Here is a 16,228-nt window from a genome sequence, read left to right as displayed (position 1 = left end):
CCCGTATGTTTTACAAAGAGTGAGATTTACAATTCAGTGCTCTGAGTGGTGTCTCAAGTTTAAACTGCTGGTAGAAGTCTTAGAAGGATTTCAAGTGGAAAACACACTTAATACTTTCACTTGTCATATGTAAAACCGCTTGAATGCATTCTGCTCTCTGCATTATATCGGTTAAGAATCTAAGTTTTCAAATGCATTTAGTGGTCAACCTTAGTTTTGTTTTCAGGCCTATTGCTTCGAATCTGGTTTGTCTGGAGTATTATGTATCTAAAGCCTCCAGTTAAGAATCTTGTAGTGTCATAAGGTCACCGAGCTGCCGTGGGGAAGCTTCATAGTAGAACATCTAAATCCATCTCAGCTCAAGTGCCTTTTTTATGAGGCATTCTTAATTTCTTGAAGTAATCAGTTATCACTAACTCTGCCTTTGGTAATCTGATGCATTCTGCTGAAGTACATAAAGACCAGTAATTTTAGTAAAATTCCTCCCAACAATGGTATTTAAAGCCTACCCTAAGCAGTCATTTATTCCTGAAGCATTTCCTTAACCACCTCCTCCTTCCCTCACATAGGAGATTTCAAAATATGTTTCACTTGGAATTCACGAGCGGCTCAGAAAAGTTGGTGGGTGTGGCTGGTGCTGTGTTTTCACACGGTGTGTTCTGGCACTGGGGCATTGATTGCCACACTCGGCTGCTCGCACTTGAATGAAGCAAGTAAAATTCTTCCGACTCAAATTGGAGGAAACTAATGGAAAGTAGTTCCCTCTCTCCCAGAGAGAATGCTTAAGCTGTAATTATCATTCAGTGTCTCCTAGGTTCGCCCATTTCGAAAAGTTCTTATATATCCTCAGCTGTTAATCTACTTGGCACCAACTGAAAAAGTGGAACAAGTGCCCTGCTATCAGCAAGCATCATTTTTGGTCGGCTCTCTGCTTACATTTCCCACCGCATCTAGTGGTTTCCTCTGCCTTCTGGAATCTCCCTCTGCGCATAGTTTCCCAAGTGTTGCTGGAAACGGATTGAATAGTATTGAATTCAGCTCTTGCTTCTCTTTGTTAAATTGCACTTTCCAACGCAACTGGTCCAGCTCATTTTACTGTTGCCCTTTACATTCCAGCGGTCCTAACCATGCCTCCAATTCCTTTTCGCAGAAGTTAGTCTTTCTTAGAAAAACTATGACGGCGACTTGTTTATATCTATACAGTATATCACTTTGCAAAATCAGAGAACTTAAGAAGTTTCCTCAGTCAGCAAGTCATCATTTTAAAGGAGGCAGCAAGATGATTTTATATGGTGGGTGGAGAAACTGAGGCACTGGCAACATTCGCATCTTTCTGAATTAGAGCCTCGGTACAAAACTATCAATTTAATAATGATTTTCACATCCATTTTCTTACATTTATGCATTTTACATTAACGTAATATTTTTGCAGGCACCAGTAGTATTTACCTGCATGTTGCCACTAGAGAGACTGTGGCAGAGGAAGCAGATGCCCCAGATTGTGAGCAGATCAGCTGTGTGGCCGGGTTCTTCCTCTGGCCCCACACTCAGGTCGTAAACTGCAATTCGAGTTAACTTTTATTAAAGGATTGTACATATCAGGAACCGAATGCAGAAACTGCCTTGTGTTTTTGGAGGTTAGGGAAGGCCTATCACTTACCAGTGGTAGATCCTAGAAAGTATTAGTACCTTTAATAAAAAACAGCTTCAACTTGTTTTGACTAAAAATACCAAATTGACTAAATATTTCAATGAATCTCTTACTAACTTGTTTTTGAAAAGTTAATAAATCAAGCTTTAACTCAGGATCGAGGAGGGGTTTGCTGGTTTGGATACGTATGAGCTGATTTGCAAGTGGATGTCTCGCCTGTGTACTGTTGTCCAGGGAAGAAATGCTGTTGCTGTTATGGACTGAGGTTGGCCATTGACTATTTTTCATTGAAATGGAATGTGGACATTTGCTTTGTCCTTAACGTTTCATATTCCACCCTGGCGGGGGAGTGGTGTATCACCAATACCATCGTGAAACTGTGATTCATGTGCCCATTTCCAGCTGGTGCCTCCAGGGCGTCGTTCCCTGGAAGAGATGAAATACTTGCCCCCTCTCCAGGGCTCCCCGCCCCTCACTATGAGCACAGAGCCTGCTGCTTTTGTTCACAAGGAGCAGACATTTTCCTAGACCCATCATATAATATGCATACTATTTGATCACTAAGATATTGGTATTTTAGTAAACTAACCTCTAAGCCAAGGCAGCAGTATACATCTTACCTGGCTGTCCCAGAGCTGACCTCGGGGAGGGCCTTATAGGTAGCATTACCCTTAAGGAACCCCGAGTGAAATTTCAGGATGGTGAGTAGGCTGGCACTTGGCAGAGCTGCTGGCGCAGGGGAAGCAGCAGGAGGAGAAGGTAGCTGCCCTTGCTGTGGACAATGAGTCAGGGCTAGGGCTTAGATTGACCGTGAACCTGGTGTTCCGGGTTTGACGAGCGTGGATTCTCCATTTGTGATTAGACGGGACGGGAAGAGGATGGATAAGGCCGTGGGCTCCGCGGTGCTGCTGCAGCCCTGCCCTTCACTCTGTCTACCCTGGAGCTCAGTCTTGGCCAGGCACCAGGGACCCTGGGCCCTCAGAAGACTCGGTCAGTCCAGCCCGTGGCTCCTCAGAAACAGGCTTCTCTGCAGGGCCCGAAGTGGCCAGAAAGATCTGGGCAGAAAGGGGCTGTCCTGTGCTTAGAGTCCAGACTCCTGCGTCAAGGCCAGGCTATCACTGTGGACTTGTCACTTCTCTGGGGCTAGGTGTCCACACCAGACAAAATAGCTATAAAAAAAGGAATCTACGAGGAGTCATTGTGAGAGTTTAGAGGTAAAGTGCTATGGAAATGCAAGGTGGGCTCCTCAAGGCTTCTTTGATGAGAAGGCATCAAAGAAACGCTCCCAGATGTAGGCTGAGGGGGATGACATCTCAGCAGCCTGTGCTGCGAGTAAGACAGCGCTCATCGTTAGAAGAGCTCTGGCTTGATCTCGACCTGCCTCATAGGCTGCAGGTTTTGGTCTGCCTTTGGGGACCACCTAGAATAAGTCAAATCCCGTTTCCTTGAGACAGCCCATCCTGGGTGACAGTGTCTGTGATGGTAGATGGCGCTGACCATGTGCCGAAGAGAGCCGGGGAGACAGGGCTGCTCCCCTGCAGCTGCCTGCCCAGAGGCAGTCCTCCGGGGAATTTGAGCTTTCAGAGCCCTTGGAAACTGACTCAGGTAAATCAAATTCACAAGAGACTGGGGCATCCAGAATGACTGGAAATTAATTTGAAAATGGGGACAGGGTACTCAGGTTTGCTAGAATAAAGCTTTCTCTTCCTGTTGACAAGTTTAAGGAGCCAAATTACAGATTGTTGGGAAGGGAAGGATTGGTTAGATGAACTCAGGGACCATTGTCACCAAGGCATGGCAGCCTGGGGTACCCCTCCACCCGGACTGGACCGGCAGTTGGACTGCCAGCTTCCTCCAGGGCCCTCCCTCCCCCTTTCTCACTCGGAGCAGGCCAGCTTCCTTCATGCGGACACGTTCTTTCTTTAGTTATTCCGTCAGTTGGATCTGGTCTGTGTGGTATTGATCTTGTAAGCTAACCTGCGGAGGACGGTTGCTCTCCACAGGCCTGGCCGAGGTGGGGACGCGGGCCGCAGCGTCCCCGTTCTCACGCATGCTGCTCAGCTGGCATCTGGTCAGACGCAGGCTCGTGATGTCTCATGTTTGCTGTTGCTTTACCTTTAACTCTTCTCCCATTTTTTATATTTGAAAACCTTTTGTTTTGAGGTAATTGTAGATTCACATGCAGTCATTAGAAATAATACAGAAAAATCCTATATACCCTTTACCCAGTTCTATCCAGTGATAATATCTTGCAAAACTACGATAGATTATCACAACTGGATATTAATATTATGTTCAAAATCCAGAAGGTTTCTGCTACACAGGATCCCTTTTATAGCCATACTCACTTCCCTCCCACCCCCATTTCCTCCTTCACTCCTGGCAGGCGCCGATCTGTTCTCCATTTCCATAATTTTGTCACTTCAAGAATGTTATGTAAGTGGAGTCATACAGTATGTAACCTTGGGGATGGGCTTTTATCACACAGCATAGCTCACTGGAGATTCCTCCAGGTTTGTGTGTGTCCGGAGTTCACGGCATGGATGTCCCACAGTTTTAACCAGTCTCCTGTGGAAGGACATTTGTTTCCAGTTTGGGGTTATTACGAACACAGCTGCTGTAAACATTCATGTACAGATTTTTGTGTGATAATAAGTTTCATTTCTCTGGGATAAATGCCCGTGAGTGTAATTAGTGGTATGTAGTTGCATGCTTAGCTTTTTCAGAAACTGCCAAACCATTTCCCAGAGCGGCTGTACCTGTATTGCGTGCCCCCAGCATTGTGTGAGAGATCCAGTTTCTCCGCATCCTCCCCAGGTTTTGGCGTTTGGCCATTCTGAGAGCTGTGTAGTGATATCTCAGTGTGGCTTTAATTTGCATTTCCCAAATGGCTAATAATGTTGACCATTTTCATTTGCTTCTTTGCCATCTGTATTTCCTCTTTGGTGAAATTCTCTTTATGTCTTTTTCCCATTTTCTAATTGGATTGTTTGAGGTTTTTACTGTTGAGTTTTGAGAGTTCTCTATATGTTTTATATATTTAGATACTTTGTCAGAAATGTGGTTTCCAAATATTTTTTCCCGGTCTGTAGTTTTCTCTTTATCTTCTTAACAGGGTCTTTCACAGGTAAAAGTTTTTAAAATGTTGGCAAGACCTAATTTATCAAGTTTTTACTTTTATAAATTGTACTTTTGACGTCAAGTGTAAGAGCTTGTTGCCTAGCCATGGATCTTGAAGACTTTCTCCTGTTTTTTCTAACAATGTGATACTTTGACATGTAAGTCTGTGATCCATTTCCAGTTAATATTTGTATAAGGCATGACAATTAGATTGAGGTTTCTTTTTTTTTCCTATGCGTGTCCCGTTGCTCAAGCAGTTTGTTGAAAAGGCAATCCTTCCTCCACTGAATGGCATTTGCGCCTTTGTCAGAAGTCGGTGGGGCACACTTGTGTAGGTCTGTTTCGAGGTCCTCTATTCTGTTCCATTGACCTACATGTCTGTCCCTCTGCCAGGACCACGTAGTCTTGATTCCTGTAGCTATGTAGAGTCTTGACATCAGGTAGACTGACTCCTCCCACTGTATTCTCTTTCAAAATTGTCTCAGCTATTCTAGTTCCTGCGCCCTTTCCGTATACGTTTTAGATTATCTTGTATATCTCCAGAAAAATCTTGCTGAGATTTTGATAGGAATTACATTAAACTCCTGTATCAGTTTGGGGAGAATCGTCGTCTTAACTGTGTTGTCTTCCGATTTATGAACACAGTATGTCTTTCCGTTTATTTAGATCGTCTTTGATTTCTTAGTATTTTGTAGTTCTCAGCCTACAAGTTCTATACATGTTTTGTTAGATTTACACCTAAGTATTTCTTTTATTAATTTTTTTGTGAGCAATAAATAGTATAGTATTATTTTTTTTAAACTTCCTCATCACAGCTAGCTTTTTTTTTTTTAAAGATTTTATTTTTCCTTTTTCTCCCAAAGCCCCCTGGTAGATAGTTGTCTGTTTTTAGTTGTGGGTCCTTCTAGTTGTGGCATGTGGGATGCTGCCTCAGCGCGGCTTGATAAGTGGTGCCATGTCCACACCCAGGATCCAAACTGGCGAAACCCTGGGCCTTCAGAGCAGAGCACGCGAACTTAACCACTCAGCCATGGGGCCGGCCCCAATAGTATTATTTTTTTAATCTCAGTGTCTGAATTTAAGTTCATTGCCAGTATATAGAAATTGATTTTTGTTAAGTTTATCGTGTATCCTTTGACCTTGCTGAACCCACTTACTAGTTCTGGGAGTTTTTTGGGTCAATTCCTTGGGATTTTCTATATAGACAATCATGTCATCTACACATAAAGACAGTTCTGTTTCTTCCTTTCTGATCTGTGTGCTTTTTATTTCCTCTTTTTTATTTCCTTTTTTTTGCTTTCTTGCTCTGGCCAGCGCTTCTAGCGTTATGTTGTATAAGAATGGCAAAACTAGAAATCCTTGCCTTGTTCCCAATCTTAGGAAGAAAGTTAAGTTTAGTGTTAGCTATAAGGTTTTTTTAGGTGTTCTTTATCAAATATCTTCTATTCCTATTTTTCTGAGAGTTTTTGTCATGAATGGGTGATGAATTTTGTCATGCTTTTTCTTCATCCATTAGTATGATCATGTGACTTTTTTTCTTCATAAGCCTGTCAATCTTATGGATTACACCTAATCAATTTTAAGTATTGAACCAGATTTGCATCACGGGAACAAGCCCCACTTGGTCATGGTATATAATTCTTTTAACATATTGATCTGTTGCTCTGTTTTATTTGCTAACATTTTGTTAAGGATGTTTTTTTCCTTTTCCTCTAACTTGATAATTAAGGATTTTTGTGTCTTTATTCATGAAGGATATTTTTCTGTATTTTTCTTTTTATGGTACTGTCTTTGGTTTTGGTACTGGGGTAATATTAGGAAATATCCCTTCCTCTTCTGTGTTCTGGAAGACATTGTATAGAATTGGTGTTACTTCTTTAAAAGTTTGGTGGAATTCTCTAGTGAAACCATGTGGGCCTGGAGATTTCTTTTTTGGGGGGAATTTTTAAACTATGAATTCAGTTTCCTTAATAGTTGTAGGACTATTCAAGTTATCTATCTCATATTGAGAGGCTTGTGATCATTTATGTTTTTCATCTAAGTTGTCAAATTTGTGTGTGTGGAGTTGTTTGCAGTAATCCCTTCTTGGCCTTCTGATGTCTACAGGGTCTGTAGGGGCAGCTCCTATTTCATTCCTGGTGTTGGTGATTTATGTCTTGTGTCTTTTTTCTTTGTCAGTCTTGCTAGAGGCTTGACAATTTTATTAATCTTTTCAGAGAACCAGCTTTTTGTCTTACCAGTTTTCTCTATTGTTCTTCTGTTTTCCTTTTCATTGATCTCTGCTCTTGTCATTATTTCTTTCCTTTTGCTTGCTTTGGGTTTATTTTGTTCTTTTTCTATGTTCTTGAGACTTGCTGTTTTTTATTTGTTTCAAGAATGTTTGTAATTGCTTGTTGAAGCATTTTTGTGATGGCTGCTTTAAAATCTGTGCCAGATCATTCTAGGCTCTCTGTTATCTTGATGTTGGCATCTATTGATTGTCTCTCTTTGTTCAGTTTGAGAGCTGCCTGGATCCTAGTATGATGAGTGATGTTTTATTTAAACCCAGATATTTTGGGTGTTATGAGACTTTTGACCTCATTTAAATTTTCTGTTTTAGCTGGCTTCTTCTGTTACTGCTCTGGCAGGGAAAGCAGGGGCTTCTCCTCATTACTGCCGGGTGTGGATAGAAGTCCAGGTTCTACCCTTGGCCTCTGTTGACACCCATTGGTGGTGGGGGTAAGAGAAGTTTCCTCATTACTACAGGGCAGGGAGGCAGTTCTAGATCCCTACCAGGCCTCCACTGATACCTCCCTGACTAGAAGGGGTAGAAATGTCTCCTTCCTGCTCCCCAGATGGCCTCCCCTCACACCATGGGAACACGGTGGGCAGTGCTAAAAGTCCCGAGTCTCCACCAGGCCTCCTCTGACACCATCCCAGCATGAAGAGAGGAGAGACATCTCATTACTGCCAAGTGAGGGTGGAAATCCAGGCTCTCCACATGGTCTCCACTCTCACCTCAGCGTAGGGGGCCTCATTACTACCCAGCAAGGATGGAATTCTCCCTCCCTTCTTGGTCTTCTCTGATGTCCCCCAGCTGAGGGTGCTGGGGTACCTCATTACAGCCTGCTGATGGTAGAAGTCTAGACTCCCTCAGGCCCTTGCTGGTATGGTTGGGGTGGGGCCACAGTGTTTTCTCTGGTGTTTGGTTCTTTTCTAAAAGTTCTGTCATGCTGGGCTCCCCCTTTCCTGGTCCTTTGGCTAGAGGAAGCAAGCTTTTGGGGAACTTTTTGTCTTCACCATTGGTATTTCTGGGCTGATGTTTCTTCAGCTCCAAATCTGGAATCTATCAGGCAAAAGAAAAAGCCCCAGGAACTCACCACCTTTCATTCCTTGTGTCCCAAGGCACCTAGCCAGTCTGCCTCCGTCTCCCCATCTTTCCGGGTCTCTTATGTTTATTTTGTATGTAATGTCCAGTGTTTTTGGTTGTACTTAGTGCGAGGAATAGGGAAAAGTATGTCCACTCCATCTTCCCAAAAGCAAACAACTCTTCTCTTTTTGATGAGTCTTCTTACTTATTGATGTAAACTACTTGGGAGGAGCAAGCCTAGAATGTGCAGTTTTGTATCCCCTGTAAGGCCTGTGCGTATGAATGTGCTTAATAGTTGTCTATAGACTGACTGATTTGGCTGTTCACATGGTACCTTAACCTCACAGAGGGAAAAGTGCTGAGAACTGTGACTAGGAGAGACTGGTAGGTGTCTCATTGAACCTCTTCACACCTATGGCTGTGGAAGCGTTCATCAGGCACCCAGCTTCCTAAAGAGGTGGGTTGGCATTTTCCCTTTCATCTTCATGGAGAGGTTATGAGCAGAGAGCAGACTGCCCCTGAGACCCTTGAAATGCAAACCCATGAGTTGCTGTGGTTGGGCTAAGGGCTTCTCAATTCATGGCAGGTGCCCCCCCTGGGGGAGCCACCCCTCTGGGAACTTGCAGCAGGAGGTCCAGAGCATTCACCCCATGTTTCCTTTGAAACAGGAGGACCATGACACTATGGAAGCTGATCTGGACAAAGACGAGCTGATCCAGCCCCAGCTTGGAGAACTCTCAGGCGAGAAGCTTCTGACCACAGAGTACTTGGGAGTAAGTACCATGTGAAGGGGGCGGTGGTCCTGAAGTAGGAAGGAGAGATGGACCATTGATGGACTTAGCATTTGCAATAACACGTAAGGGTTTGGTTTGGTCTGTTACCATACTGTGTTTGTAAGAAGTTCCGCATTCGCCAGTTTGCTTGCAGTGGCCCTGAAGTCCAATGTGGCCCTTGCTACCTGTCACAGATAGACCTGCTGGTAAACAGAAGAGGGATTAGAATATCACTAAAAGGCACATGCCAGGAGCCTTTGTAATATCTGAAGGTATGCCCATCCTTAGGAGTAATCGTCTACTCTTCCAGCTTCTTAATTTTCGGGTGCCTTATCTATTAGAAGGGAAGACTGTAGTCTGTTGGAAGCCATCAGCACACAGGCGGTGGCTGAAACCCTCAGGGCAGGTGAGGTTGCCCACTGAAGTGGAGGGTGGAGAGGCAGAGAGTGAGGGGCTGAGGACAGAGTGACATACCAGCGTGTCAGGAGTGAGAGAAAAAGAGGGGCCCCCAAGAAGGACAGAAGGTGAGCAGTCAGAGAGGCTTGAGAAGAACCAGGAGAATGCGGTGCCCCAGAAACAGAAGGAAGGGATATTGCAGGATGGACTGAGTGATCATTCCAGGCATCCAAGAGGCCTGCGGAGTCACATGGCTGTGACGGGGCCATCCTCTAAACTCTGAGAACTCCCCAATGACTCTCATGCTCAGCCAGCTCCAGGAGCCACTGGTTACCACCCACCAGCTAAATAGGGAAGGATGTGAGTCAGGAGGAGTTGCCATTGGGCCAGGAGAGGATGACAGTGTCAGGGGCCTGCAGGTGCCTCATGAAACCTTGATCAGAGAGCACATAGGGTGAGCAGATGAGATGCTGGAGTGTAAGGTTTCTGAAGGGAAGAGCAATTGCAAGGGATGAGGGCCAATCCACTGAAGCCCTGTGACAAATGGCTGAGCGCCTAGGGGTGAAGGCCACTGGTGGTTTTAAAGCTGGTGATTGACTGGGTCAGTGACATGGACCTTGAAATCTCCTCGAATTAGGTAGGTTGGTGTTAGAGCAGAAGGCTTGGAGGCAGTCTCTCAACAATTGGCTGGCAAAGACAGTGACTCGGGAAGGAAAAAGATGGGGGGTGAAGGTGGTGTGAGGCTTTATAGGAGCAGGTAGAAGCTGAAAGCGCCTGTCCCCCAGTGCTGCCCCCAGGCCAGGCCCTCATCACCTACCCTGGGCGCTGGTCTCCCTGTCGCCTGGCCCTGGTCTTCCATCGTTTGAGGAATTTCTGGGAGCCCCAGGCTGGAATGCAGTCCATGCTGATGGAACTTGAGGTTGGAGGACATCCAGAGGCCTGGTCATGGGGGCTCTGTAGGCAACGGTGGTGGATTTTACTCTCCAGGAGCTAGGAAATTGTTGGAGGGCGGAGAGCAGAGGGGTGACTCAGTGTGCCTTATGTTTTAATGTGTCAACTTCTAGTTTCTCTCTGGCTGCTTTCTGGAGGACAGACTGGAGGGGCAAGAGTGAAAGGGGAAGATGATGGGAGGAGGCTGGGGGTGGGGCAGGGTCTGCTGGGCTGCAGCCCTCACTGTTTTCAGAATGTCTCCAGGGATCTGAGGAATCTGATTGATGCCGGAGGCTCTGTTTACGCTGGGTCAAGTGGGGAGTGCTCGAGAAAGGTTGGAAGTGAGGCAATCCAAGTTCCAAGTTGTTGATGGACGTCTTGAGCCCTGACTAGGCCGTTGTCTCTCTTTGGAAGAACACTGGTTTGTCAGGAAGGACTGAGCTCCATTCGGAGGACAGAGCATTTGTAAAAGCAAGACTCTCCTGCTTTTGTGGGCAGGTTTTGAGGAGAACAGAGGAAGCCAATTGGTGGGGCTTCTTTGGAGGGTGGTGGTGATAGCTGTCGAGAACACGGCCCTGCGCCGTTGGGACTTTCCCACAGACACAGCCACACAAGCCCGTGAGCGTCAGCAAGGATGTTCATGTAGCTTTGTCCAAGAGAAACCTGAATACAGCCCCTCAGCCAAATAACTTAGAGCATGTCTACACAGTGAAATGCTGGGGCTGAGGCCTTATGTTGATATGGTGAAGATTTGTAACCACAATAACAAGAAGCCAAGATGCAGACCATGCTGAGACGACCAGTCTGATCACGCAGACCAGTGAGGCTCAGAGGGACAGAGCTTTCAAATCAGTCAATCAATAACCCGGTTTAATGGTGTCTGGAAATGGTGTCATTTACCACAGCGTGCAGCTCTAAATCTCCTTAAGGTGTATGTCTTGTCCTTTCACCAGAGGAAACGTTTTGAGTCCAACAGAAAAGCTCCGTGCACGCTTGCTTTTCTCGTTGGTGTCAGCTCCTTTTTGGTGGAGTTATGAGTAGTGAGAATGAAGTACAGAAAGAATTCACTGTATACCTGTGAAGACCAAGTGTGTTGGTGTCCTAGGGCTGCAGTAACACAGAGCCATAAACTGGACGGCTTGAAACAACAGAAACTTATTCTCTCCTAGTTCTGAAGGCGGGACGTCCAAAACCAAGCTGTCAGCACGGCCACGCTCCCTCCAGAGGCTCTAGGGGGGCATCTTTCTTGCTCTTCCAGCTTCTCGTGACTCCAGGGGCTCCTTGACTTGAGGCTGCGCCACTCCAAACTCCGCCTCCATCTCCACATGGCCTTCTCTTTTCTCTCTGTTCTCTTTTGTCTCTTATAAGGACACTTGTCATTGGATTTAGGATTCTCTAGGATAATCTCTTCATCTCAAGATCCTTAACTTAATTACGTCTGCAAAGACTTTTTCCTAATAAGGTCACAGTCCTAGGTTCTAGGGGTTAGCACATGGACATTTCTGTTTGGGGGCCCACTACAACCCACTATACACAGGATCTCATAGTAGAAATGTTTTTAAATTTTATTAGAAAACTTATGTCAAGCAGTAATCACTGAGTTTATAGGTACACCCCCAGTTTTGCTGTCTTTGTTTATTAGTTATCCTAAACTGCGCTCTGTCACCCAGTCTTTTTTTTTTAAAGATTGGCACCTCAGCTAACATCTGTTGCCAGTCTTTTTTTTCTTCTTCTTCTCCCCAAAGACCCCCCAGTACATAGTTGTATATTCGAGTTGCAGGTCCTTCTGGTTGTGCTATGTGGGACGCCACTTCACCATGGCTTGATGAGCAGTGCCATGTCCACGCCCAAGATCGGAACTGGGAAACCCTGGGCCACCGAAGCAGAGCACCCGAACTTAACCACTCAGCCACGGGGCTGGCCCCTCACCCAGTCTTGATTTGAAATCAACAGGCTGCCATCTCTGTGTGCTGGGCCAGTGATTTCAAAAGAAGGGCCTTACTTGCCATACCTTTCATTCTAGTGGCGCATGCCAGGGCTGTAAGCTCGTGTCTTCATAACTGCTTGTGCCAAACAAGGGAACCTGCAAAAGATGGAAGGCATTTCACTGAGGAATACATGCCCCCAAATCATGATTCATGCCTCCCATTCTGATGGGAGATTGTAGATTTTTCAAGATCAGTCAGAAGATGTTGACTTTTTAAAACATCGTGTCAGTAAATTGTATCCAAAAAGTTTTTGTTGAACCTGTACCATTTGCCTAACTCACAGCAGAATGCTGAGAAAGTTTGAGACATAGCTATTACCTTCAAGAAGTTTACAAAAGCAGACACGGAACAGATAAAACTGTACTGCTGATGAGGGATGGAGATAGCAGCAGGAGTGGTCAGTGGGTTAAGCAAGTATGGTCCTGCAATGTCAGAGCTAGCTCAGGGTTTCTCAAAGTCCCAGACCACCGAATGTGAGTCAAAAACAGTCTAGGCCCCACGCCAGACCTCCTTACCATGATCTCAGGAATTGCTTATTGTTCACACCAATGATTTAAAAACTACTAGCTTCGGTGAGGGTGGAGGTGCAACGGGGGGTGGGCCCACCAGGTACTCAGGGATGGGAAGAAGCCATTCCCAGGATTCCTGGAATCAGCAGTTGATCCCCTGCAGGGCATTTGCAGCCACCTCTGTCCCCGTAAGGCAACACAGTCCTCGCCCTCCCACGTGCAAGCACACAGCTCCTGTGCACTACGGAGCCCAGGCCACCGAAATGCTAAAGACCCCGGAGAGCTCAGAAAGCTTGCGACAGGAGAACAAGTGACTGTTCCTACGCTGGCATGAGAGTGGGGGTGATCACGTCAAATGCGTTGCCTGCTCATCATTCTGGTGGAAAGCAGCATGCCCTGCCTCTCCTTCAGGCTGTGATCATCAGCAGGTCAAGACCGATGGTCTGCCAGCTTCTTCTTGCTTCATTATTTCCGAATTTTCTTAGTATCATCCATACTATGCTGAATTATCATTTAATTCTCCCTGAAAATAAAGCCCTGATTTCAGTATCTTCGTCGCCGTGTTTAAAGGGGTGTAGATATTTATGATAGAATTTCAGTGTTTTGTTTCTAGTTTGAAGTTTATACTTAACTGTTCGCTACCTTCAACAACAATAATAGGCGTGTCTTGAATTAGTTCAGCACATGCTGGCTGCTCCTCACATCTGAGTCCCTTTCGTTTAATCCTCCCAGCTCACTCTGGGGTAGATTCTGCTCGCGTCGCATTTTATAGATGAGCAAGCTGAGGCTGAGAAGGGTTGAGTAATGGAGTGTTACTCGAGTCGGCTTGCCCTTTACCACTGAGCTATGCCGCCTTCTGGAAGAGCTGTCGATTTTCCAGGGAATTGAATTCTGTATTTGAAAGTTTAGAGAACTCCAATGCTGTGAAATATTCATAATTCTTACACAGACTCAGTTGCGGGGGAATGGCTAATGGAAATGCCGATCGCTCCCTTTCCACGCTTGCTTTCCCCTTCTGTCAAATGAAGACCCAAATGCACTTAGGCTTCTAGAGGTCGCCCAAAGGGCTGATTGAAGTGCAGGGTCCTGGCCGCCCCCAGAGGATCTGAGTGTGGCGATGCCCAGGAATCTGCGTCCTTATTAGGCCCCCTCAGGGGTGCTGAAGCCAGAGTCTGGGTCACGGAAACGTTGCCACTTGGGCAGAACTCGGGACTAAGGGGGCCTCTGCAGGAGGAGTGGGCGCAGCTGACCGGGCACAGGCTGAGCCCCTCGGAGATGGGGGAGGGCCCAGGGGCCCTGCTGTCCTGGTGCCCGTGTCGGGCAGGAGCATGAGCTGCTTGCAGCTGGCCCCGTTTTGTTCGCAGCAAAAGCCGAAATCAGAGAAGGAAGGGCCTCAGTTTCTAATTTTTGCTTTTAGATGTTTTTGGAAATTTTTTAAATTTGTCTCCACTTTGGGGCTTTTTCTAGTCACTTTTCAGTCATTCCTGCTCTGACTGACTCTAATGGTTGAAGAGTCAGTGCCCCTACATATTAGGGGGTTAGTTAGAACTGAAGAAAAGTCCATATTTTTGTGTGTGAAAACACCACCAAATAAGCAGAGGAAAAATCCCAAATCCTTTTCTTTTTCAGTTTATTTCTCACCCTCTTTTTTCTAATTACAAAAGAAATATATGCTTATTACTGAAAGGTCAAAAGTAAGCAGAGCATAAGCAACAACTATCATAGTCCTACCCCCCCAGAGGGGACACTGCCCCCTCTTGGCCTCCTTTATCTCTGTCCCTATCTCTCCTGGATCAGCTGGGCCTGGGCCCAGCTGCAAATAGCAGAGAATCCTGGCTTATCAGCCCCGCTGACAGCACTGGGGCATCGGACCCCAGGCTCTCTCGTGCCTTCCCTCACCTGCCCGTGGGGAAGAAGGGAAGATCCAGCTTTTGTGGGACCTCCAGCTTACAGGGTTTGGGAGGCCTTCTTTAAAATAAAGGAATACAAAGTGAGGTATAAAGGTGAATACTTAATCAAGAGTGAGAATAAGAAAATAAATCACAGTCAAATTCAAATTTTAAGAACTGACAGATACCACAGACAGAAAAATAATGTTTTTATTAACTAGCTGCTTGGCACACCTCAGGGATTTTTTTCATATATTTTTTGTTTTATGTCCTTTGATTGCCTCTACATGTTACATATACAACGAGTCTGTAAGGTTTTCTACAGAGAGAGAGAAAAGAAAATTCATTGGTCCTTCCTGTGACATATTTGATCGAATTTTGTTCCTTATTATTGATAAACTAGAAAATTTTCTTTCAGCCTCACATTCAGTTTTTGGTAATGCTGTGTAAATTTTTAGGATTGTCGTTAAATTTGAGGAAGTCTTCCTCAAGTTTCTTCTATAAGGAAACTGTGAGATTCAGGGACATTTCACATTTTCTTGCGTACACGGGGAATTCCCAGAAGCCATTCCTGCACCAGGACAGCCAGCGATTGTTTGGCTATGCAGAGAAGTGACTAGGAATCATGTAAATATATCCCACTAAACCCAAATTAAATGTCACCCGGACTCAGCATCCCCTTAGCTAAATCCCAGATTGCCTTTGGCCATTCCAGCTCCGTGCCACCAACATGAGGAAAGTGGGATGAGGGAAGTCGGAGTAGAGAAAACAGCAGAAGGGAAGTAAGAGTAGAAGTAGCAGTATTAAGTGATTGCATTCAAAATATCCTACTTTTGCAAATTTTACAAGAACACATGACCATGTGAGCACATTGCCGGGGCCTCTTGCAGAGCCTTGAAGCTTCAGTTTCATCAGCTCCGTGGCAGTTCTGAGCTTGGTGTGTCAGCCCTTCGTTCACATACTTGTTGCCTGCTGGTCCTAAGATGACGGATGCAGCACCTGGCACAAATCTGTGGTAAAGTCAGGAAGAAGGCCAAACATGCAGACCAGCCAGATCCACCCCCTCTACAGTGCTTTTCCCAGCGCTCCATCTGGCAACGTCCACTTACTTCTTACTGATCAGAACTGGGTCGCATGGCCCCTAGCTGCAAGGGAGTCTGGGAAGTTGGGTATTTCTAAGTAGACACATTTCTGTGCCAACAAAGTCAGGGTGCTGTTAGTCAAGAAAGAGAGAATGGATATTGAGTAGACAGCTAACAGTGTCTGCTTTAGCTTCCAGGTTATTTTCTATGTGTATAGATAGATAGTTGGGTAGACAGATAGATAGATAATCTACCTGTATTTTCTTATAAAAATTCACACTGCTTTATAATGTGTCATAATATCTTTAGGTGATTCACCAATACTCAAAACCTAGTAAATGAGAAATATATTTTTTACCTAAATTGACGTGTTGACCATTTTTTACTACTGAATAAATTACATTCAGCTCAATCATATGCTGCCTTTTCTTTTTACTGTGGTTAAACATGTTGCTCTTTTTTAGTAGCAGAACGTTCTTTCAAGCAAAGTCTCCATCTGTCACGCAGATGGAAGCTGAGTCGCTCTGGGTGAGTCAGGTGG

At 45.3% G+C, this 16,228-nt stretch overlaps 1 protein-coding gene across 16 annotated transcripts in view; it reads left to right on the top strand.

Moving 5' to 3' along the window:
* The window catches only part of ARMC9 (armadillo repeat containing 9), a 160,150-nt gene that overhangs the window by 96,003 nt on the left and 47,919 nt on the right, over positions 1-16,228 (top strand). For all 16 annotated transcript variants that reach the window (XM_046644073.1, XM_046644071.1, XM_046644077.1 and 13 more), the window contains one exon: positions 8,789-8,893. In XM_046644073.1, coding sequence (XP_046500029.1) covers positions 8,789-8,893 — 105 coding nt within the window. The remainder of the gene's footprint in view (positions 1-8,788; positions 8,894-16,228) is intronic.

Source organism: Equus quagga, chromosome 17, assembly GCF_021613505.1.
Source record: "Equus quagga isolate Etosha38 chromosome 17, UCLA_HA_Equagga_1.0, whole genome shotgun sequence".
Classification (NCBI taxonomy): Eukaryota; Metazoa; Chordata; class Mammalia; order Perissodactyla; family Equidae; genus Equus; species Equus quagga.
This window is presented reverse-complemented; position numbering and strand designations above follow the sequence as displayed.